The sequence below is a fragment of the Aythya ferina genome (assembly GCF_964211825.1).
Source record: "Aythya ferina genome assembly, chromosome: 8".
In the NCBI taxonomy this organism is placed as follows: domain Eukaryota; kingdom Metazoa; phylum Chordata; class Aves; order Anseriformes; family Anatidae; genus Aythya; species Aythya ferina.
Window position 1 is genome coordinate 1,752,575 of NC_140304.1, and position 25,642 is coordinate 1,778,216.

The following is a 25,642-nucleotide window of genomic DNA, read 5'->3' on the forward strand; positions in this document are numbered from 1 at the left end:
AAAGGCTGCACATAAAGGAAGGAAGAAAACTTGGTAGATCGCAGACGGCTCAAGCCGACGCCGATCACCGCACACAAACTTTGCGAGGCCCGTCGGCCCCCGAGGCAGACGGCAGCACAGCCGCACGACCCGAACGCCGCCGCCATGCCCCAGGGCCCGCACCCGGGGCAGGCGGCGGGCCTGCAGCCCCCAGCCCTTCGCAGCGGTGCCGGGCGGCTCCGAGGCCGGAGGGAAGGGACCGGCCGAGGAAAGCGGAACCCAGGCGACCCGGAGCGCCCCGGCCGTGCCACTCGGTCTCAAGCCGGGCGGAGCCCCCCAGGGTGACCCCGGGCCCCGCCAAGCCGCCGGTGGCCTCCTACCCTGGCCGTGCTGCGGGCGGTCGGCCCGGCTGCGGTTACCTGGTCCCCGCGGCCCCCGCTGCGTGCGGCCGGGCCCCGGCGCCCATCCCCGCGCCCCGCCGAGGCGGCCCGGAGCTGCCCCGCTCCTCCGCGCCTGGCAATGGCGGCGGCCGCGCCGCCTCCCCCCAGCTCCGCGCTCACTGGCTGCGCCGCTTCATGTGACCGAGCGGGGCCCTCCCGGCGCAGCCCTTTGTGTCCGGGGCACCGGGGAGGCCGCCCGCCGGCCGGCCGGCTCGGGGCGGGGGGGCGGCTCGGCGCCCACGGAGGCCGCGGGGCCGGCGGGGAGCACAGCGGCCGCCCCCTCCCCGCCCGCCTCTCCCCGCGCCGCTGCCCCGACCCCTCACTCACCGCGGCGCAGGCGGCAGCGGCGGCGCAGCAGGTCGGAGGCGGCCGCCATGTTCCCGCTGCGGCAGGGTGGAGGAGAGCCGCCCGCCAACCGCCGCTCGGCCCCGCTCCGCCCGCGCTCCCCCCCCACGCTGGCCGGGGGGGGCGAGAGGAGGGGGAGGGCGGGAGGGGCGGGGGAGGGCGCGTAGGAAAGAAGCCTAGCGGGAACTCACGGGCTCGCCGGGCTGTGCGTCACGCCGGGGTTACGTCCTGCGCGCGCCGTCATGACGTCATCGCGCAAGCTTCCCGACCTTCCCCCGGCGTACACACACACACACGCGCGCGCGCGCGCACCCACCGAGCCGCACACGCGTCCGGAGGGTGGGGGGGTGCAGCGCGCATGCGTGCGGTGTTCCCGCGCCGCCGCTGCCCAACCCCCTCCCGCGGCCGGGCGGGGGGCGGCAGGGGACGCGCGGCCCTTCCCGCCCCGTTAGCGCCGCTCCCTCGACGCCGCGGGGGCCGCGCGCATTGGCCCCGCGGGGCCGGTGCCGGCAGCGCCGTGCGAGCAGTTGGGGGCTGCCCCCGCAGGCACTCAAAGAGCCCTCCCCGAAAGGGGAGTACAGCGCGCCCCGGCGCAGCCGCCCCTTACCTGCGTCAGGCTTACCAGGCTCGGGAGGTCGGAGCGTGTGCTGCCTCGCGGTGCCTTTCCCACAGAAAGCAGAAAAGTAGGTCAAACGCTGAGGGAGCCGCACAAAGGAGGCAGAGTCCTGCAACAAGCAGCGTCTGGCAAAAGATGTGACAGGGCAGCGTGAGGCGGGAGCATGAAACCCGAACGAAGCAGCAACGCGAGGGGAGAGGAGAGCCACGGGGCAGTCTGTCCTTCCCGAGGGAACAAGTAGGACAGGACCCTAAGAAAGCAGCACTTGGTGCCAATTTTCCTTCAGATTGATGGTTCTGCTGGCAAACCCCGACTCAAAAGGGCAGGGCTTCAAGCGAGACAAGTAAACTGGTGAATTAGAGACTGCTTCGATAAATTTGTAAATTAGACTTTTCCTGCAGATTTGCTAGGCCCAAAAGATTTCACACTAGAGTGAGGAGTTGATAAGGCAGCTTCAGAGGTGTGAGCGGCTGTTGCTGAGAGCTCATGAAGACTTGAGAAGAGGAAAAGGAAACACATAGCACATATAATTCAAAGGGGAGCATAGGTAGAGCCAGGAACTGCCAATCATTCCAGCCTCCATTCCCAGGAAAGTACTGTAGGAATAGAAATGTTGGTTTTGCAGAGTAACATTGTTTAGAAGGAAGGAGTGTGGTACTGAGATATGCTTACAGTGATAAGAAAGCTTAAGCAGGTGACCTTGTAAAATGCAGACAACCAGACTCCTTAGGACAATTAGGTGAAAATCACAGTATTAAGTCAAGACAGATAAGTGAAGAAACATTACCACTTCAAACAGTAAAAATGGCAAAAGGAAACTGAAATTTGACAGGCCAGCTACTGAAGGCCATGCATTGTTTGTGAAGCATCAGATAGATTGTGAACCTGGATTACCCACTCAGTGGGGAAACAGGGGAGGGTCCTGTCATCAAAAAGTATATAAACTGTGTTTTGGAACTAGCAGATGCGCTCTCCTGCTTGTGGGGCACCCGCCATTGCAATCGCAAATAAATTACTACTTCACTGGGATCCTCGCCTGAGCCTAAGTTACTGGCTACGGAGTGTTTCTCACAGTACTGAAGCAAATAATCACACATCTTTAAGTATATGGTAGCTAATGAAGTGGTAAGTTACAGCCAACGTGGATTTGCCAATAAAATCATATCAAGCCAAACTCTGAAATGACTGCAGTGGTGCAAAACTGCTCAAAAAGCAATGCTTTACTTTGAAAAATAGCAGAATATAGCAAATATGGTTCCTTAGGCCTGGATATGTCCTGGGTCTGGTACCAAGTCTCTAATTACATGAATGATGGGGCACAGTTTACATTGATTGGATTTGTTGGCAATACCAAACTGGGGCAGCTGGAGGAGAACCGAATAGCAGGGCAAAAATAGAACTCAAAATGTTCTTGATAAACTGGTTGCAGAAATAGGATGTAATTTAATAAATGCACATGCCAGTTTCTACATTTAAGTAGGAAGATAACTGCACAATTACAAGACTAGGAATAGATAAATAAATACCAGGTCTTTAGAACAGGGACTGGGGATCACAGTAGATCACAAACTGAATGTGTGTCAACAATGTCACGCTGTTGTGAAAAAAGCCACAGTACAGGGAGGTGTGTAAACAGAACTGTTATATCTAGGATGTACGAAGAATTTATCCTCATATTTAACACTGGTAAAGCCTTGCCTGGAATACTGTGTTCAGTATTAGTGCTCTGCCTTTCAAGAAAAATGTGTCTTTTAAAATAGACCAATAGAAGAGAGTCAATGAAATAAACAAACAAAAACAACAACAACAAAACAGGAATTTCAAAAGATGTGACACTAACTGAAAATAGGAATGATTAAAATTTCCTAGTCTAGAGGAGAGAGGACCATAGGAAGAAAAATACATTGTTCACTAAATCCACCCAGGAGAAGACAAAAAGTAGCAGTTTCAAACTGTACTGAAAGAAATTTAGGTTAGACATTAGGAAAAGTTTTACTATGGTATGAATAAATAAAACTGCTGTATATTCTCTGGAGGGTTCTGGAAACTTCATTCCCATTTTTTAAAGCTGAGTTAAAAGATCAGAAGCATTGGACTCTGCTGTGAAGTAATGAAGACACACCAGGCAGGCAGTCAAATTTTTTTTCAGTATCATTTTCCATAACAGCAATTACTATCCAGGTATCTGTTCTGATCTTTTTGGTTTTTTTTGTTTTTTTTTTTGTTTTTTTTTTTTTAATAGAAATCCCAGAGACATTTAAAATTTAATGTGTTGGTGTGATCTTATGCGCAGGTGTAGATATCCCCTTTGGGAGTCTTTGTCATATTGAATTCTGTGTGGCAACATATGTCACATGCTCAGATATTTTGCTAATTTACAAACTTTATATAATGCTACAAATCCCACATTTACAAATAATGTGTTTGTTAGTACTCATGTAACTAGTGTGAATTAAGACTTTTGCCCTTGCTTTCTCTCTCTCTTCCCCCCTCCCCATAGTAACAGATGGTTCTTTCCCCAGAATCCGTTAAACTTTGGGGTTTCTCCGGAGCTTGCCAGTTAGAAGGCAGCATGAACAGTTTATATTATGGGACTGGGACCTACCAAACTCATCTCATTAGTAATGATTCAAAGGCCATTAAATAGGACAATTTTTAATCTCCACTGAGTTCGACTGAATTCAAACTGATAGCCCACAGGCAAAAGGCTATGAATTTCATTAACAGTACCCTGAAGCACTTAGTCCCCTAATGAGTGCTAATGTTACTCTTCTGAGAATTAAGCTTGTTTTCTGAAAAGATACATTTATGAAATCAAGTTCTGATATTTTGGAGCTTGTATGTATGGTTTTCCTCTGCTCTTAAACAAAAGAAACATTATCATCTCACACAATCAACAGATTTCTTCTAAGAGTCTTGGTAATATGTTCTCCAGGCTAACAAAAATGCAAACAAAAACATGGAAAAGCAAATATTAATACTACCTCTCCATTTCATGCTAAAAATATATACATATATTTTTAATACCAATTATTTTAATGTAATCACACTCACTTATATTTTTAAGCAGTAGTAATTCCTCCTTCAATTCTGTGACAAATAATTGAAAGAAAATACCAAATTCTATGAAAGTAGTAACACACAGAAGAAGATGCAGTGTTGTACTATAACAAGTAAAATGGATAGCGTAAGGAAAGCTGAACTTTAATTCTACTGCTGCCAAATCTCCCAATTTTATTAAGGGCTTAAAGATATTTAGCATTTTATTTAGTACCTCAACTTATTACTTGACCTAAAATTCCCAGTTCTATAAACAGGACTGAACTCTATAAAAATACATATGATTCACACATTGTGGATACAGATTCAGTGTGAATTCATGGAGGCCATAACTGCAACATTTCATCAAAATGGCAGTGTGCTAAAATGATTAAGACTATGTCCAGTCATGTCACAACCCTTGTTTTGATTTCTGATTATGCCAGCTTTGACGCGTACACTTTAATATGTGAAAAGTGGTAGATTATCTTAAACATTGCATGCTAGGTTAAAACAAGTTGAGAAATATATAACAAAAAAAATCAGTCTAATTTTGGGTGACAGAAAAAGGCTCCATTGAGGCCCTCCAAGATCAGTGAAAGAATGTGCACAACAAATAAAGGACCGTAAAATATAACTTGAAATTTAAGAACCATACTGCACAGTTGGCTTTTTATTTCCATGAATTCTGTCTGTGAACCTGTATTATTCCTCCACTGATGCAGACAAGGCCTAATAACGTTTAAAACAGCAACTGAAAACCTCTTGAGAAAAGGTTGCTACCTAGTTCTGCTTGGTCTTCAAAATGGTTTTATAAAGCTTATACCAAAGCAGGCTCTTTCATGTTAGCAGCAAAATATGATTAATTGAAACCAATTTGGAAACTGTTTTTTCATATAAACATTTTTGTAGATGATACTACAGAGGGAGAGTTGGAGCAGGTCTAAACTGAAGCATTTTGAATGAAAGATTGCAAATGCCTCCTTGCAACACACACAGCAAAATCCCAAATGCCTGGAGGGAAAAACTTTTTAATGATAATTTCTTACATTTATATAGCACCTTTTATTCCCTGGGACCCCAAGCACTTCATTAACTCTATGCAAAAAAGTAAAAAGATTCACCATGGAAATGTAGCCACTATATGCATCACTCTGAAAATTTCATTTTCAGTTGAAACATTTCTTTCAATATCAAAATACTGTCGTTATCCTGTACATAAGAACAAAAACAAAATCAGAGAAAATATTAGATTACATAGTTTTGAGACATAGAACAATTTAAGCCTGTATGATTTGCAAATAACAATGCACTTATGTAATGGATACATTGCGTTAATCCCATTTCCCCTCTCCATTTCTACTTCTATCTCATCTTCATACTGTCACCTTTAGTAGAAAATTTTGTCTTCTGTAACATTCCAAAATGGGAATGACCCTTGATGTCAGAATTTCAGACAAAAATTGGGTTTATAGGAAAAAGTAGCATCTTTTATTAAATTCACTACTGTGAAGTGAAAAAGTAGAAGAGTTTTGGAGTACTTGAGACCTAATGCCTTTTTTTTTTTTTTTTTTTTTATAGCTAAGATGGATGTTTTAAAAAAGCATGCTACCTCTACTTATAAGGTTTTTCTTGTCATCATTTGTAGACCCTTAGAATCACAAAAACAAGCCCCCAGAAACATCATGTGAAAGATCTGTGTGTTACTGCTCACCTTACCACAGAGTTTTTCTTTTCATCCTACAGAGATGTTTCCAATTTCTTGGCCTTTCTTACAACGATACCATTTCACCAATATCAACAAATTTAGGAACTCAATATACTGGTCATTTTTACAGAGTAATTAGCATATTTCTACTGAAATTTTGAAGAACTAAAAGCAGAATTAATTACAGCAGTTTGGTTTACCTCAACACTGTAAAAATTGAAAGGGGAAAAATGACAACTTTTGTTTTTTGTTTGAGCTGTTGATTCATGTTCCGTTGGCTTGCTTGTTACACAGGCTCTTTTGAAATACAGTTGTCAAAGAGGACTGTCTAGTCTTTTTCAGACGGAAACAAATCTATTTTATTCAGAATATAAATTTATTCTCTGCTATTAATCAAGATATTTTAATTTTTTTTTTTTTTGTCAGTATCAATTAAACTTTTAAAATTACCTGTAAAACAGTAAGAGGGCAGTAAGAATGTATAGGTGAAGTTATATGTCACTATAGCCTTTGACTCTCCGAACAGTAATTCCAAGATAAGGTTAGTCCTGAAGTACAATACTCTGCAACAGAAGGATATTTGGAAACGCTTTCTGGGGAAGTAGTTTTACTTGCCACTATGAATTGCCTTTAGAACCATCATACTGTTTTAAATCTCTCACCTAGGAAAATATTTTCAAGTTAAATTAATACAGACAACTGCCACTTTGTTTTCATTTTTCTAGGTTTCTGTCCATGGGCAGTAGCTGGAAAATACAGTATCTGTTGCTCAGACCTGCTCCTGTTGGCTAAGACTATTCCAGCAATTACAGAACAGCTTCTGTCACAAGGACACCAGCTATGTATCCAGCCTCCCACAGTTGCCTCCTCTTTTGAGTCTTGCCAGTAAGAAGTGTTATTGTCATCTCTCACTGATCAGAGAGGAGCAGCTGCTGGGACAACACTGTCTGCCTGGCACACAAGGCTCCATTCTTCCCTGCTCCTCAGGTACCACTGTAATAAATATTATTAATTAGAAAATCCTAGATTAATTATCAATAGACCAAATTAACCATGGTTTTTATGCTTATTTACTTTTATCTTGCGTTATTCTAATCCATCACACATTAAAAAGGAGATAGTTAATCCTACATCTTTGTTCCCTTCAGGAGGAGCTGACACCTCTTTTCTCATGTCTGAGTTACTGAGCTCAAGTCTCATACAATTCAAAGATCACAAGAAGGTAGATTAGAGCAGGAAAATACCACCATATATTATAGCACTCACCTTCTTGAAAACAACAATGTATTGCCTTGGAGGGTTGCCATTTGCATCATGCAGGAAGTATTAATATAAGAAAATATGCTATGAGCAACAAAACTAACAGATTTCTTCCTGAGTCTGCTGACTGAATTATAATTTAGTGAGAGAGGAAGAAAGCTGCAGCAGCAAACTGGCCTTCAGCAGATGATGGAAAGGACCGAGATATAATAGGTATAAATAATCATAGTTTTGCTTAACCCAGTCTGATGATTCAGTTCACATTATACTCCTGAAATAGCTCACAGAGAAGACAGAGTAATTTCAAGTTCTCTCTCTCAATTGTCACACCAGTAACCTTAACATACCCCTGCAGAGGAAGGGGCATTAGAGTCCAGCTCCTATCACTACCAACCTGATCTTCGACATGACCACCCTATGCTAACAAAGAATTGCCTATGAGAATGAAATTGCACTGGGCCTGTAGGGTGACATGTTCTGGTCTTCCAGTTGTGTCACGCCCCACCTCTGGGACTGGCATTAGGGGCACACCTATGACTAGGACACATACTGGAGTCCTGAGCAATTTTAATGTGGGGAGTTAGTAACAATGACCCTTTTAGCCATGCTTCATCTCCAAATTTGTATTTGTGACTTCTACATATTCCAGTGAAGGACCCAGGTTGCACCACACAGGGAAAGCCGCTTCCCTCAGCTGATCACTATTTCAACACCCCTACAAGGGGATAAAAGTTTTTGCAGCCAACCCCCACCATTTCTGTACTTCAAGGTCACCTGGCCATACAGAAGTAAGGACAATGGTCCAAGTGAAGACATTTTTAACAGAAAATGTAGCCTTTAGAAGGAAGTGCTCTATGTTGAAAAATGAAAAAGAACAGGATCTCTCAGTTGTGGTTGGCATTGCCAGGGTGTCACTACATACTAGGCAGGATTTCAAACCGCCTTCTTTTCCCCACAGCTTTCTATTGTTCTGCCCTGCAGCTCCTGCATAGTAATTGTGAATTCTTGCATTAAGTCAGATGGACATACACCCTCTTGTCCTTATGCTTGACACAAACATTCACGTCAATCTTTGTTATCATCCGTTTGTAGAGCTCCAGAGGTTTATGCATGGGAAGACATAATAACATTACTTAAAGGAGAAGTAAAGAAACAAAAAAGCACTTTATTACTCTTAATCTAAAAGTACCAATGAGCTTATTTTGTCTTTAGATAAGATCACAGCAGCAGAAAGTGTGTTTGATATGCCATACCTTCTGTTTGTTTCTTAATTGTAAGGAGTTTGGTTTTGATCAAGACAATGAATTATGAATATAGCTGAGTTTTCTAACATCAGAGATAAAGCTTAAAAAAACTACAAAAGCTTTTTTAGAGTATAGTGTACTGTATAGGTACGTGTATATCTTCAGGGCATGAAAACAGACATCTTTGCAATTGAATCTTGAAAAGGAGGGAAAAATATATGAAACTGTGATAGTTTCTGACAGGCTTAGAGTTAACATCCAATTTTGAAAAATTATTTATCAGATTTTGTGGTTGCACAGTATCAGTATATAGCATGGTAGGTTTGTATATCTCATATCTCATTTTGACCACTGGAATATAAAGTCTCCTCTTGTAGAATAAAATTAATGTCAAAAAAGAAAAGAGCAAGTTAAAACCTAGGGTTATTACTATGAGAGATTTGTTACTCAGGAACTTTTTTTCTTTCCAATCTCCCTGCCAGTCCCTCGCTATACAAAGAAAGGAGAAACATCTCCTTGTTTCTCAGCTCGGCTACATCCTTTACCCCTCATCTACCAGAAAGTATCTTCAGTGCAATGATCAAAGCTATATTAAAACTTTTGCTTCTCTCTTGTTCATCCAGTATTTCCAGATCATATCCTGCATGTACTCTCAGATGAATTATTTGTTCAGCAGTTCACTTGCTATTATCCCTTTCGAGAAATATTATCTTAGGTATGGGATTTGCAGGCAGATCTTATAGTATAATATTGCTGCTTTTAGTATGAAGCTCATAGGAACATAAAACTTCTAATTATAAGCTCAGTGAAATAGCTGCAAAGACTTTAATGAACTTTCAGAAAGGCTCAAAGAAAGAAAATTCCAATACTAATTTCCTAGTAATAGAAATCTACATATTAAAAATAACTGTAAAATAATTATTTTGGTATCTTGGAATGCAACCTGAGTAGAGGTTTCTCAAACAAAATAATGAAGAAACTTAGAGGAACAGTCATGCTCACTTTTAAAATTTGTCCCAGTTTCACATTTCTTGGCTTTGGATTCCAATGATGTGTTCAAAGCTCAGTGTGCGGAAATGAGCTCAGGTAAGGCTTTGGGAGTGTATTTTTAGCTAGAGCATGCAGACAATTCATAGAGTGAAAATGTGCTACCTGTAACAGCAGAATAGTCAGTAGAGTAGTTCCATTTGGGGAATTGCAGCAAAAGAAGCTATGTCTGAATGTTGTCAGGAATCTCTGAAATCATATTAAAATTAAAATCTCTGAAAGTATGTTAAAATTCCTCCGTAAGAATTTATATGTGAACGATCATTCAAATATACCTTCAGCTTTGAGTAGCAATGTTCATATTCTGCTTTAAAACAGAATTGTTTTTACTTGCTCTACTCAAGGGAATCTAATTTTGAATCATTACAAGAGCCAATGAGGTAACAGCAATTTAAAATTTCATGTAGACATCTTAACCAGCAGGTCCTTTAAGCCAATCAGTGTAAGAGTGAGAGTATTTTAAAAGTATCCCATTTATGAGTAAGCGATAACCATGTCTTTGTCACATTCTACCAATTACACATTCTAAAAGAGGTTGGTGTCATCACAGTTCTGATAGTACATTAGGAAGCGCAGCTTTTCACAGTGGCACATGCTGAGGAAAACAGTGTTTATTAGGATTATTTTAAGACAATGGGTACTCACTAAGCATGAATTGTATATGATCACTTTCATCATTCACATTACAGTTTATCTTATCCCTTATAAAGAGATTGAGATCATACTAAGAGCTCATTTTAGTCTTAGATACTGGCTGGCAGGAACTAACTGAATTCAACTCTCAAGCCTGAGGAAGGCAAGCAGTAGCCTACAGCACACAGCACTCCCAATCTGCAGCAGGACAGCGCAAAGGGCAGTTGTGGCCAGCAAGGGTTTTGGGGAATGCTGACTGCCTGTCCTTTTAGAAGTTTCATCTGGTAGGCTGAGGAAAACTAGTAATGCCTAACAAAGTTTGCACTGATCAAGCAGCTCTCCAGCGGGCTGTGAACACCATCTGAGAGGACAGTGCTTTTGTTGCTTAGGGCCCCCCAACAGATGACAGTGGTTCTCCACAGAAGTTCAGGAGGCTGATCCCAGATGCTAGCAAGAGGGAAGGGCTGGAAATGGCGGTGAACCTCCAACACACGGAGCCACCATTTCTAAGCCCAGGCACCGAGGAAAATTGGAATTTTCTTTCATTGAAAGAAAGAAAATATATATATATATTTTTTTTTTTCTTGTTGAAAGCTCAGGAACTTTTATGTTCCTCCTGCTGAAAAGGGTCACTGTAAGTACAGCTTGGGCAGAACAGCCAGTTAAAGAGTCCTTGAATGCAGAGGAGATGGGAGTCAAGGCAGCAACACAGGGGCTGCCCCTACATACCATGAGAGGGCTCTAGCTCTTTGTCACATCTGCATGGCACAGCAAGTGAGGCACATCTGCCCCACAATGCTAACAGAATTCCATGTAAGGCCACTTGAGTACTCACATGATATTAGCAGATTTCCACCACATACAACCCACAACCTACACATTCCCTACCTTTATATATATAAAAAAAACCCTCACAGATCACCATCCTTCTGGTCTCACTGCAGCAACCCATTGTGAAGAGCTGCCATTCCTGAGGCTGGGGAATGCTGGGCAAGAGTGTAGGAGGCCCTACAAAGGCAGGGAGAGAAGTAAAGCCTCTGCACCAACACAAAGCTAGTCAGCATCGACATATCATGCTGTGTAAAATAACCCCCACAGTTAGCAAAAGCACTAAGAATGCCTCATGTGCTGCTCCCTCACACACCAAGAGCATGCCTGCACTGCCACAGGCTGTCCTCGCTGAAATCACATTTGGCCCTACACACACATCACCAGTACCTTCTGGGACAGCACGGAGGTCACTTCAAAGTGAGCAGCTGCAGGAACACCGAGTATTTTCTAGTATTTCTCCTCAGCCCAGCACTGATGCTGAGGGCAGTCACAGGTGTGGGGAAGGGCATGAGAAGAGGTGGTTCTGGATAGGGAAATGGTGAACCAAGCCCAGCTTGCTGGCTGGGAGAGCAGGGCTCCTGCTCAAACAATCACCAGGAGTACTTGGTTTGCCTGTTAGTCCAGTCTTTGCATGCAGGCAGCATCTGACATATTTGAGGATATGCCACATGAGCTTGTTGAGTCTGTACCTGTGGAGAGATAAGCAGAGCCTGAAGACCATATTCCTACCTATGCTTCACCCTCCCTGGGATAGCCAGCACCTCTGTGGCCTCTCAGTAAATTCTCGGACAACCTACTCAGGCCTTACCTACGCTTCAGAAACAGACTCTGTAGTGCCCTCCTTTTTGCAGACAATGCAGAGAAAGGGGTCACGCTTCCTTCTGGGAAAGAACATTGTTGCTCCTCTTCTGGGTTAATAGAAGCAAGAAAAGCTCATCTTGTAGCTGTGGCTTCTTAAGTGTGGGGGAAGACTGTCTATGAGGTGGCCAAAGTGCTTGCAGGTGGTAGCCCAGGGCCAGGTGGAGAAGGCTGGGTGGGGGAGGCACAGAGGACATGTCACTGCAGACAAGAGGGCTGCATGGGCAGATGGTGCTAAGCAGGTCTGAGCAGGTAGGGCATGCTTGCAGGTGCAGAGCTGCAGTACAGGTGCCAGGCCATATGGCTCTGTTGAACACATATGAGGGTGCTCCAGGGAGAAGCACTGAGGAGTGGCGGTAGTCCAGACCATACCTGGGAGATAGGGGGGCAACAGAGAAGGTTTCTGAAGAATGTCCCCCCAACATCCTAGCTGGGACACTCTCAGGGAGCCCCAGAAGGCATACAATGGACAGGCAATAAAGCCTTAATGGCAGCACAGGAGCACTTCTACTGGGCAGAAGGTCGTAGCTGGCTAGCTGGCCTCCCTGTGCCTGCCAGTTCTTCTGCTCCAAGTCGGATGAGGACACTTCACTTGCAGGGCAGCTGAATGAACAAATTCCATTTCCCAGTAGGAACAGGAAAATTAAACAGCTTGAGGAGTTCCCACTGCTTATTTGGAAATGTCTTGTGAGTGATTAACTCACATCCTAACCATGTGAGCCTTTCTTCCAAAGGTCATACAATTTTCAAAAGCATGCCTTTGATGAAGTGAGTGAAAAAAATCTCAAATCCCATATTAATTTAGAAATTACAATTATTATTTTTTTTTATTTTTTTTACAATGGGCTAAGAAGAAACTATATAAGTAGGAACTATCATGAAAGAGCTTGTAGAAAGAATCCAATTCATTTATTTATTTATTTTACTTCAATGGAACTACATGTGTACAGGGGCTCATTTTGTCCAGATTTAATCCTTCTCTTTTGGGCCTGGGAGACTTGCAGAAGAAGAGCCTGGACCTCTTTTCACTTTGTTTTACAGGAATATTATTTTGATTATCATTCTACTACTATTTAAAAACCCTAGAAGTTCCTGCAGCTGTTTGGTCATATAATAACAGACAGGCTCTAATTTCTCATGCATGGTACCCAGCATGGTGCATCAGAGAAAAGGCCCCAAACCTGCTCCTGAATTCTAATAAGTGTGTGTGTCACTTTGTAGGAGATCAGACTCCTGTTCAAATTCTGCGAAGTCTACAGAACAACAGTTGCCAAATGACAAAACCTATCAGAAGAAAGAGAGTAAAAAGGCATGTCTTTGTTTCAGAACTTCACGGCTTCAGTACTGGCAAGAGAAATGACAACGTTTCCAAAATAAAGCCAGTTATCCACTGTAACTGCTATTAAATATAAACAAGGACATAAAAATAGAGATGTTGGAAGCCAGGATAAGAACATTTGAAACAGTAGCTATGTATACAATGACAGTTTTGTTAGCATTGCCTGCTCCTGGGGCTGTGCAGCACCACCAGCTGTGACCGCACAGGGAACAGAGGCAGGAACCTCTAGGGCCTCCAGCATCCAACCAGCCAGGGGCAGCCCCAGGTCAGGTGGTTGTGCAGTGATGCTGCAGCCTGGTGGAAGCAGTAGCAGGACTGCAAAGACATGCATCTTGCTCCCCTTCACTGTTGTGCAGGAGACATGCTATGCAAGGAAGCAGCAAGACTGCTTTTGCTGCCATTTGCCCCAGTAACTCCCCTCATCTTATCTGATGCAAGCAAGCTAAATTCACAACAGCAGCCCAGTTGTTTTAAATGCTCACAACCAGAGAAGAATGGATTAGATCTATTATGTTGCTGTGGCGGTAAGACAATACATGCTAGCATCCTAAACCAGATAAAATAACTTGGAAGATAATATAAAAGTGAGAACTTAATGGGCATCAGTTAGTCTCTTAAAAATATCACTATTTTCCTTGCATAGAGACAGCTGTTGAATAAATGCACTGCTCAGCACTGATCATCCATGTGACATGGTAGATGAACATGGCATTTTCCTAAGTAAGAATTATGCTCTTGCTTGTACACAAAATTGCATCCATTTAATTTAATGAGTAAAGAAATGGATGTAGCACAGCCAATACACAGACAAAATTCAGGGGGTAAAATAACATTACATGCATCTAGCCAAGACTTACAATTTTAGCAGCCTTGTGTTCAGTCCAAGCACAACATAAAATGATTGAGCTCCTAGATGTGAGGAAGAAGAGAAAGAAGACTGATCCACAACCTGTGGAGTCCGTGCTGGTCTTTCGGAGCTGTGAAAAGAAAACAAAAAGGATTGTTCATCTGCAGAATTGCACTTAACTGCTATGTGAGATGTAGTCATTATTGGACTACTCCATGTGAGACGTGGTCATTATTGGACTACTCCTGGTGTTTCAGTTAAACAAAAGAAATATGCTAAAGTAATTAACAGATGTCATTAAACTACTGTGGTGTTGAACACATATTGCACTTAAAAATAATGAATGGAGGTAGTCCAGACCATACCTGAGAGGTAGGGGGGCAACTCATTATTTGGGTTGACAATTCATTATTTAAGGTTTTATGGTAATACCTCCATGGTAAATATTTCTACAAATTCTGATGTCACGAGTAGGGAGAAGAAGTCTGCACATTACAAACGTCCACAAAACCAAAGAGTTGTCAAAACAAAATGAGCTATAAAAGTAATATTATTAAGGCGACGTCACTCTCATTAAACACCTAATGATGCCACAGGCACATTAGTAGGGAAGTGCTCATGAGGATCACAAAGAATTAGGAGAAAATAAATAAATAAATAAAAATCCTACCCCTAAAACCGCTTGCCAAGCTGTTTGTTAATTCTGCTGCAGGCAGTTTCTTGAAAAAGATGGATACGTGAGTGGAAACAGTCAGTGGCTATTAGATGCTGATGATGGAGAGGGCAAACAGAACAATTTATGCTAGAGATTAAGGGCTGCGTTTTGCTTTCAGTTATGTCTCACGTCTCAACATTTCATAGTGTTTAAATTAGTGTTTAAATGAATTTGTTACATAAGGCATTTATTCTGTCTACGCTGCTCAGCAGCCATATTCTGCTTTCTGGTATGGACTGTCTTGGGAAAGTTGCCAAGCTGTGACAGAGCAGTGCATAAAAGGAAATCATGCTCATGTGCTGGGGGTGGGGAAAGCTGCAGGTGAACAGATCCAGTGCAGCAATGTATATACAGGCTCCTGTCTCAAAAACTCAGGGTTTAAATGAAATGGGAGCCAGTACACTTTTACAAAAAAATGCACAGGGCACTAGATGCACTAGAGACCCCAAACCATCTCATTCATTTGCTCCAGGGAATGTATGAGCACAGTGCAATAGGATTGCTCAGGGCTGCACAGGCTGCCACCTTAGCAGATCAGAAGAACAAACAAGTATTTCCTCTTAAAATGCTGGAAAAGCCCCATGCAGCTTTGGAGGCCATTCCTGACAGATGCTGAACATCTCCTTTACACTTGCAATGGATCTGGAGCTTTTAATTAAAGACAGAGAGAAATGAGGGTGGACCCAGACTCTTATGGGAGTAAGCTACCACCTACCTGCCAGGACCTGCCCAAAAGACCAGGCTCTTCCTACAGAATTCGGTGAATGCCCTCATTGTTTCTAATATTCATTATTCTATTTATTAATATCCAAGCTCTAAGGTAGTTGTTGCCGTTTCATCTCTAGACCTCAAAGTGCTTTACAAAGGAGATTATTATCAACAAAGGCACACAGACATCTACATTTGGGCTTTGGCACATAAAGAGCATCTCAGTTCACCAACACAGTAGATTTGCCAATTGAATCATAGAATCATAGAATATCCCAAGTTGGAAGGGACCCAAAAGGATCATCAAGTCCAACTCCTGGCACCACACAGGTCAACCCAAAAATTCAGACCATGTGACTATGTGCACAGTCCGAACAATTCTTAAACTCCAACATGTTTGAGCTTTACTCTAGCCACCTGCCCTGGAAACAACCTCCAGATCTTAAGGGGGGTCGGGGGAGCCTTTTCAGCAGAAGTTCAGTGACACCAACACATACAGAGCATTAGGCAGTCCTGCACAACACACCTGGCTGAAAGGGCTCTCAAGGAGACTCTCATCTTGAAGTCTACAAGATGAACACTGGGGCAACCTCTGGGCACTGCTATATCAGACCAGGATTTGTCACCACGAGCTATTTCTGTTGATTAAAGCAGCTAGCACTTTTAACTGCTCCATACCTGAAGACAAGATTTACCATCCTTTTGCCACCTTCAATTGTTATAGTAAAAGACAGGTGAGAAAATGTGCTTGGGCTGACATTTTTTTGGCAGTTTTGCACTGCACACAGACTAGGATTTTTCATCTTAATGACCTGCAGCTGAAACAGATGTTTTGCTTTAGTGTTTTAAAAGCACTTCACAGAACTTAACACTAATTTATTCTTTCACAGTGCAGAAAAAAAAGATGTTTGATATCGTTACTCACATAACAGAACAATGTGAAAAATAGAAACAGATGTTTCTCGTTTAAGCATGAATAAGAAGGAAGTGAAAGAAAAAAGATGATACAGAGGTAATGATTAAGAGAAATGTGAGGGCTTGGTTAATTCAAGACAATTTCTTATGGATCTCCAGTCAGTCCTGAAAGATCTTTCTAACAACTTGGTCCCTGATTCAGAAAGCACGTGAAAGTGCTTAACTCCAGCTGTCGATGTTGTCTCACTCGCTTCATTGACAGTATTTTTAAAGCTGAATAGCCAAATGAATGTTTTATAGTTAGCAGTTGAGGATGGAGGGATCAACAGCGTTGTTCCTGTAGATAGTAAAGCACTGACTCTTCATAAACTACAGACACCAAAATTTGAATATCAGCACAGAAATAAAGTCAAACTGAAAATCCTTTGCTTCTTGAAACCAGAAAGGTTTGTTTTTACTGCAGCACAGACAATGCATCATGAGACCCTGCAGCAGCAAGCAGGGCCCCGTTACATGCTCCCTGCCAAGAGACCCAAATCCCCCAGGGCGGCGGTGCCCAGCAGCTGGGCCCTGCTCCTCTGGCACTAGCCTCTCACCTCCTGTCCCCAGCAGGAGAGCTCCTGCTCCAGCTGCAGGGCCCCTCCGAGTAGACACCTTTAGGAGACCTCCATTGACTCCGCATTCACTGCAGAAAAGCAACCCCTTCCCAGTCCTGATTTGTGTCTGGCAGGATTCAGTTGCAGTCTGAAGAACACACCTTTCAATGTTGGTGCGACTTTTTGTCTAAAATTCCTATGGCAGGTGAAGGATCCAAGCATGCCAATGCAGACCATTGGGCTTAGAAAAAAATTGTCCCCCTCCTTACTTCTTTCCCTCCTTTCCTCCTTTCCTTCCTTTGAAGTGGAGCCTAGGCCCAGAGCCTCCCCAGGGCTCGCCTGGCAGAAGGCAGGGACAGCCAGGAGAGAGCTGCGGGATCTAACTTCCCCCCCGCGCCCCCCCAGGAGAATCCTTCCAGCGATTTCAGCACACCAAGCGCCAGCTCAGTTTTCACTCTTTGTTACCCCTGAGAAAATGACGCTGTCTCCAGCCTCACAGAATTATTTTTGGTCCATCTACACCAGCACATTCCACCCTTTCCAGGGCAACCTGCCCCAACCAGCCTTGCAGAAGTGTAGCTACTCCTGGTGTTCCCGAAAAGGAGGAATGGCAAAAGAAATGTTCAGATTCTTTATGGATTAAAGCACTGTTAAAAAAAAAAATAATCCCTTTGTTTCCAGACTGTACTAACCTATTAGGAACCATTGGATAGAAATACAGAGCAGTATATAAGTTCTTTTACAAAGGAATACTTAGAAGGAAAAATTGAAAACTAAGATTCAAATTCTTGTTTGTGTTGTAAAGAAATGTCCCAATTCTAGGAAATTGTCACCTTCCACTCACTGTTTGTAATATTAAAATAATGTTTCTGAAATTTTCACTGATTTCAGCACAGTTGCTGAGAGAGATTTGGCCCTGTGTGCAGTCCACAGACTGTGTATGCAGAATTAATAATCTCGCTAACATTACTATGTGCAAGTGCTCCTAGGATGTAAAGAGATTTGTATTTCAGATTAATATTTTACAGGAATTTTGTGTGTACATGATAAATGAATAAATGGAGAGACACAAGGGGACATGCAGAACACGTGCTTCAAGTGTGAGAACCGCATTAATTCTTAAATGTTTGCAATGGCCACAAGATGATTAAGGAACAAAAAGATTTATAATTGTAATTACATAGGAGGAGAGAGTAAGAGAAGAAAAATGAGAGATCAAGGCAGCTATTTCATGTTACAGTTTCTCCAGCTGCAGAGCTGGCTTGAGATGTTCTTCAAAGCCTCTGGCCCCCATCCTGTATATGCAATGTGCCTTCCCCTGGCTGCAGATTACCATCCCTCCAATTCTGCCAATTCAACCGTTTGCATGTTCGAGCTCTTAACCAGCTCTTAATCACAACGCAGAGTCACACCCTTAGTCTGCTTGGTCTCTCACTCATTTTCAGCTGCTATGTAACAAGAGGCAATACCAGATCTCAGCACTGATACAGTGCTGTGATATGAAACGGGCACAGAAGGGAGACTGAGAGCAGGTCTCAGAGCTGGGGTTTGAAGGTTTGGAGAGATCACTGTTTCCCCGCTGCTTCAGATCCTGGGTCACCCCCTTCCCCACCTTTCCAGTCATCCTTGTTCCATTGAAGTTATATTGCTACTCTGGAATGGCACAAAGCTCTCTCATGCTTCAACTATAAAAAAAATATAATATTGTATTTGTCCAAAAACCTACATAAGTAAAAGAAGATCCCTGAGGGAATATTATTAACTGCCTGCTACTTATCATTGATGGTTATTCTCTGAGACAACTCTCCTGTTTAATCTTTATGCTCTCAACAATAACCCTCTCTCTTTTTGATCAAGTGTTTAATTTTCTTGAAAGATTTTCTCTGACTTTAGTCATTATTGAAAGGGATTTTAATTTTACCCCAACTCTTTAATGGCTAAATCTTGCATATCCACTATTTCAGATAGGGGTATTTCAGTTATTCTAAGTAAATAGTTCAAGGATTTGGTCTTGATAGGTAGCTGGAAAATTTCAAATCAAAACAAAATTGAAATTGCACTTTCTGTTCCACTCCAGAATAGAATTTTTAGTCTCCCTGAGTGACCTGTCAGTGCATTGGAATAAGAAATGGATACTGATAGCCTGCTACAGAGCATACTCCTGTGTCAGGGAGTTTCGTCAGCGTGAGTGGCAGCCCTTTATGTGAAATCAGTTAGCTGGTTATTTCATCTGCAGCTGATCAAAGATAAACAAGATAAAAAAGACAAAGGGAAGCAGTGATGTAGAATGCATTCTTACTTTCCTAGTCTCCACAGGCAGTATTATCACCAAATTTCCTCTAATTGTTTACAGTAGAACTTTAAAGAAAAGCAATGGAGAAAAAATAAAGAAAAAGCCAGCTGAGGTTCAGAGAGCAAGGCCCAGAAACCTTTGAAGCCTGCTTGCTTTCCCTTCCCACGAGCATCTTCAATTCTTGCCCATAGACACTGTAGCTCTGCAGCCCAGTCGAAGACCAGGTTATGAGTAAATATCTAATAATATTTAGGAGAGCCCCCTTAGGAGATCCCAAACTGTTCTGGAGCCAGTAAAATATTAGGTTGGGCCCTTGAATTTGTCGACTCTATTCCATGCTCCCAATAGTGGCTTACTGTCTTTGCTTGCCCTGTCTGAAAGGGCATGTGTGAAATCACAGAGCCTTGATCTGCTCTCTCTGTGCTCTGTTCTGCTGTGTGCCGTTCCCAGAGACCCAAGTTCAAAATGAGAGCTCAGCATGTCTTCCTTGCAGGTTGAAGGAAGATGGTCCTTCATTCATCTTTAACGCTCCTTTTCTACTATAATCCATCTTCAGAGGTACCCTCTTGGCATGGAATCACTCACAGGATGAAATCAGACAGGTGCCAAGAGCTGCACAGGGCACAGCTACTCCGTGACCGGGAACTCCAGTGAGGAAAAGACTTGAGTGAAAGCGAGTAGGGCCAAACACACAGCAGACATGAGGGTATGTAGATCTAAATCTCTACAACAAACTCTTTTTTTTCCCATCTGTAAAAACGGCATTGAAACACTACCCTATTTCTCAAGAAAGTTATTAGGGATAATAAAATAATTGACGCTTATATAATACCATATTATCACAAAAATTGTTTCCCTAAACCAACATACTTTCAAATATTTCAGTTGAAGGCAAATTAATTTCACAAACAGGTACAATACAGACTATAAATGAGGGCTAGTAACTTCAAGATGATCTCCTTAAGATGAATCCAATATTGCAAAGTCCTTCAGAATATGTATTTACTTCCCCTGTTGCATTTCTTTTGAGGCAGTTGGACTCAGCAGCCCCATTTGCTTTCTCAGCATTCAATGCCAGAGTACACAAGCTGTACAGGTGGAAAGAACACAGCAAGAGAGATATGTAATCACCAAAGAATAGGAGCAACAGACTTAAAAAGAGCAAGATTCTCACAGCAGGTCAGCTGAAGTGGCAGCTGCGTGTTTCTGGGCTAGTACCAAGTGTCCACCACCACCTTGCAAGAGCCTTGTGACTTTAGATTTTATCTCCACTGACTGAAATACATAAATATTTCTAACAGTACTGCTGCTTCTCAGAAAGCATCAGTTCAGCCCCAGCATAGGACAAACTTTTTCCAACACTATTTTTCGAATCTCCAAGGGTCAAACAAGAGACGTGTGGAGAATATTTCTGTGCTGCCCTTCACAGTTGCATTCAGATCTTCCCTGCTTAATGAGCCATGGGCAGTTGCTCTGAAACAGAGGACATTAACAGTTCAGAAAAAATAAACCCTTGCAGATTAATCACCTGGCTTCCTCGTGGGCCCAATTCCAATCAGCAGACAGTGTGAAAGCAAAATATCACCACATACACTGTCTGACTGATAAGCACGTTAGCTGATAGCTATGCCTGGCTTTGACAAGCATGTAGTATATGCGTCCTATTCCATTGTTCATTTCAAATAAATAACAGAGGACTCCAAATGTCACTATATTCACAAAAATTGACAACTGTTTAGCCATCATGATTCTCTTTGCATTCCCCTTTCTCTGTGCCAGTGAAATAATGTCTATTTCATACTTCTTGACTTTTAAAGTGAATGTTTTATTGCTTTCTAAACAGCAGTAAACTGCGGTTTAAACAGTAAATGTGATGGACCCAGAAGGGTCCACCACACAATAATCCTTGTACAGACAAGAATCTTGATTCACCTTGAGAACTACACTTTGCTAGAATCTGGCCACTAATGGTTCTGCTCCTTGGTAAACCACTAGTAGCTTTATTTTTGCTTAACCCATCCATTCCATCTTAGTACAAATGTGGTAGTATGAAAAAGAAACAGGATTAAAAGTTGGCCAAAGGAATGGCAAACCCTTTGCCTAACCCTAAACATAGCATAGGCGGGACACAGTACTTAATTCTCTAGAAACACAGAGAAAGGAAACAGCGAAACAAGTTGTGCTGTTACCACAATCTGCCCCATCGCACAGCAGGCAACTTAGAAAACACAGATGGGATATGGCAGTAAACAGTTAAACAGACCTGAACTGCTCCAGTTTATGTATCAGCAATAACTGCCTCATCACCATAACCCAACTCTTTTCCCCTGTCTGCTCCAGCCTTCCGTGGTTTAGGAGACTTTTTGAACGGTGATTCTATCATGAAATGAAGTAACTACCAGCTCTACCTTTTATAGAATCATAGAATCATAGAATATCCTGAGTTGGAAGGGACCCTTACGGATCATCAAGTCCAACTCTTGACACCGCACAGGTCTACCCAAAAGTTCAGACCATGTGACTAAGTGCACAGTCCAATCTCTTCTTAAATTCAGACAGGCTCGGTGCAGTGACCACTTCCCTGGGGAGCCTGTTCCAGTGTGCAACCACCCTCTCTGTGAAGAACCCCCTCCTGACGTCCAGCCTAAATTTCCCCTGCCTCAGCTTAACCCCGTTCCCGCGGGTCCTGTCACTGGTGTTAATGGAGAAAAGGTCTCCTGCCTCTCGACACCCCCTTACGAGGAAGTTGTAGACTGTGATGAGGTCTCCCCTCAGCCTCCTCTTCTCCAGGCTGAACAGGCCCAGTGACCTCAGCCGTTCTTCGTACGTCTTCCCCTCCAGGCCTTTCACCATCTTCGTAGCCCTCCTCTGGACACTCTCCAACAGTTTCATGTCCTTTTTATACTGCGGTGCCCAGAACTGCACACAGTACTCGAGGTGAGGCCTCATTTCTTACTCACCTTCAGTCTATTGTTGGGTCAAATCTCAGTCCCCCTGAACTCATTTAGCATATTAGCAAGGAAGGGTGAACACTCATCCTCATTTCTTCCCCTCACAATCTACCAGCTCGTTTCCCAATGTCTCCATTGTTATAGCCTGTAGAGGCTACAGGAGCATGCTGCTTTGATTGCCTCTACCTTATCCTTCCAACAGGTCATGCAGGTCAGTGGCATACCTGGAATAAACTGGCACTGTTATTTCAATTGTCAGTCATGCTTCAGCTGGAAGGCAGAGTCCTGTTAGCAGGGAGACTGAAGTGCTGTAGAGCAAAGCAGAGGACAGTAGCCTCTTCGATGGCAACTGTGCGCTTCAGCTCCTGCCTGTTAACAGGTATCCACGGGCACTGCTGTTCCCCTGCTCTGTTTCCCTTTGATTGTTTTGCGTTGCTATTGGAACACTTCAGTAAACAGGGCCCCTGTGACCATGCACCACAGGCTAGATCCTCCACAGATTAAAAGCCAAAAAAAAAAGACAAGGTGTTTTTCCTGAGATGAGGGTTTGGCCCTTTATTCTTAATATTTCTCTGCCACCAAGCAGGGCCTCATCAGGCAAGATGCTGAGCGCACTGGGTCTAAGACCAAGTGAACGGAGTACACACAGCACCACAGATTCCTAGAAAAGGTCCTTTACAAAGAACAAGCTGGAGTTACCAGATGAGCTGCATGTGGACTCCCCATAAATACAACAGAGCTTCAAACTGGACTTCTTTGTAGAATTCCAGCCTGTGCTGGAGTCACAAGCTCTCAATCTGTGCACATTAATTCCTCACTTCTTTGTAGAGGCAAAAACACTGCTGAGAGGGATGCAAACATATTTGCTTTATGATGACGCATAAAGACTCTGCCTGGATTCTCCCAAACAAGCTTTTCCTTTGCTTTAGTGGCATGCGAACAGTGCACACTGCATGTTTTAAATGGGATTCGAGTCACTTTTTTCATTGCTACTAGAGCAGGTACTGCTGGAGATAAAAGCAACTGTCTCAGAAGAGCAGGTATGACATCTGGTACATAGCACCAAAAATAAATCTTTAACTTCTTCTCTTACCTGCCAAACCTGCCCCAAGGAAATAAACCTGGGAAATATTACAAATGCACACTGCTCTCTGATTTCAAAGGAAGAACTGACCTATTTTTTCTTTGCCCATTTTAAACATTTCCTATGACAAAGTCAGTTTGCTAAAACAATAGGTTATGTTTGGAGTAACCCAAATCATGACAGAAAACTACATGTATATGACAAAGCCAAGTGGCCTGATGTTTGCACAGGAGGTAATTTGCACTGTTAACGCTATTTATAGAGCAGCAGCACCTTGGGCAACCAGTCAAGCTCACCACACGTACTTGGTAGGCACTATACAAACGTGAAATCTGATGGTCTCTTCCCTGCAGTGCACTCATACTTGGGATTTATGAAGACTGATTGTGTCAGTCACCATGCAATTTGGGAGCGGTCCTTTGCAGAATTATTTTCTCTGGTCATATTTGCGTAATAAATATTTTCCACATCCATTCAATAGTCTACCTGGCTTATAAGATGGGAGATTTGTGTATTGGCGGAGGTGACCTACTTAAATCAGGAACAATTAAAGACCCGCTTCCTATTTACAGGCTTGACTAAGGAACCACACATACGCAAAAAAATATCAAACAAGAAATCAGGAAATGTTTCTCAGTGCTACATTTCTGGTCATATGGGAGGGTCTATAGGGGGGATCAAAAAAGGCAGTGCTTGTGATTCTTTATTAGCAATGTAAATAGGACACATTTGGAGGCTGTCACCATCCCAATCACTCATCTGCTTTTATTAGTCTTCGTTCTTTATTCTTATTGTCTTTGGTTTTCAGCGCTCGTTGTTAAGGTTACTTATGCTATAGGCATCTGTTTAGCATACTCTATATGAAAATGCAAATGGAGATGAAAAACAGTAAAATAAATATATGCAGTTTCCATATCACATATATATTTGACTGTAGCATGTCAAATACAAAAGAATTGTTTATCACTTCGAAAGTCTGCTTGTTTGTTACATGCATTTCTTTTTTACCAGCAGATGGCAGCTTACCATTATTTTAAATAGGTTCCTTTGTTAATATCTGATATTTTTAAGTTCTATGTGGTTTGTAAAAAGCCTTGAGCCCATCTCAAAGGTAATCTTTAATTCAACTTCCTTGTGCATCATCCACTCTAGAAAAAGTAATCTGGACTGAGATATCGTTTCAGTTTACAACCCTGCTGTTGACTGAAGCTAAACATTATCTATAGAGTTACCTGACAGCAAGTTCAGCCAGCACCAGCAGGCATTATCCAGCCTCAAACATTCACTGCTGCCACCAGCCCCCTGAGGTCCACTTTACACTCCCTGACTCCCATCTGCACTGGGGGAATTGCAGACAACGTAATTAATACCAGTAGCAGTACACACATAAAGGATGTGACTGTACAAAGGGGCCCGTGGTTTATCTACCTCTGTGTCACTTGGGCACTGTCTGAATTTTAGATAACAAAGAGTTAAAACTATTGTCGTGGCAGCAGGGAGCTGCCTCCAGCACTTAAGCAAGGAGGACCATGGGCACAGGGAATCTGTGCCAGGAGACACAGCCTGCAGGGTGCTTCCAGAAACCCTGCTGCTGCCCAGGACCACCCCCTAACCCAGTCAGAGGCACAACTACAAGACGATCCTGACTGGTCTTGCACAGGGCTGACAACAAGCGCTTTCCTGGTGAAAATTTCCAGCTGTGAATGCAAATAAAATGAAGGGATAGGTCTGTCAGTCACATGCTGCTTTAACATGGGCACCTATTTACCCTGGGCATTGCCTGACAGCCCTCACAGACACAGTATTATCAACCACATCCTACAAGCAGGCACTGGGGAGAGACTAATGCACCAGAAGCCTCATTCTCCACTGAAACTGTGGCAACACTGCTCAGTCTGTGTGAGCGCGACTCCCCCCGCCTCCTGCCCCAACGACTCCCTCCTCCGTGTCAATACCAGCATTCAGGCCAGCCCGATGAGGCTGGATTTGTTCCTCCTCCAACTCTGCAACCCACCACAGCACACAACTGCTCCTTTTGACAGCATCAGACACAGAGATTTTTAGAGGATTGAAGCAATCACACGGACCCCAGCTTCTTGCAGGAAAATGGCAAAGGAAGAGCAGAACTCCTCTCACCTTACACAACAGACACACCAGCCCAGCCTTTTGTGATGTGATGGTATGTCAGGCACAT

General features: G+C 43.2%; 2 protein-coding genes across 13 annotated transcripts in view; both read right to left on the reverse strand.

Annotated features, from left to right (window-relative positions):
* The window catches only part of ZNF644 (zinc finger protein 644), a 53,970-nt gene extending 51,587 nt beyond the window's left edge, over positions 1-2,383 (reverse strand). For 2 of the 8 annotated variants that reach the window (XR_014695525.1, XM_084527823.1), the window contains exon 1: positions 747-932. Coding sequence is in view for 1 of the 8 variants with exons in the window: in XM_084527818.1 (XP_084383944.1) it covers positions 956-1,008 (53 nt within the window). In the remaining 7 variants the exon portion in view is untranslated. Of the gene's footprint in view, positions 1-398; positions 487-746; positions 935-955; positions 1,024-1,371 lie in introns of those variants that run through there. The other 6 variants (XM_084527821.1, XM_084527819.1, XM_084527818.1 and 3 more) reach the window with 6 other exon arrangements.
* Positions 2,384-3,604: 1,221 nt separating this feature from the next.
* LOC311440662 (uncharacterized protein) overlaps positions 3,605-25,642 on the reverse strand; it is a 29,285-nt gene continuing 7,247 nt past the window's right edge. For 2 of the 5 annotated variants that reach the window (XR_014695528.1, XR_014695529.1), the window contains 3 exons: positions 14,197-14,316; positions 11,951-12,372; positions 10,272-11,831 (listed from right to left, as the gene is read on the reverse strand). Coding sequence is in view for 1 of the 5 variants with exons in the window: in XM_084527826.1 (XP_084383952.1) it covers positions 5,569-5,631; positions 9,784-9,867; positions 14,197-14,316 (267 nt within the window). In the remaining 4 variants the exon portion in view is untranslated. Of the gene's footprint in view, positions 4,317-5,543; positions 5,632-6,145; positions 6,691-9,783; positions 9,868-10,271; positions 11,832-11,950; positions 12,373-14,196; positions 14,317-25,642 lie in introns of those variants that run through there. The other 3 variants (XM_084527826.1, XR_014695526.1, XR_014695527.1) reach the window with 3 other exon arrangements.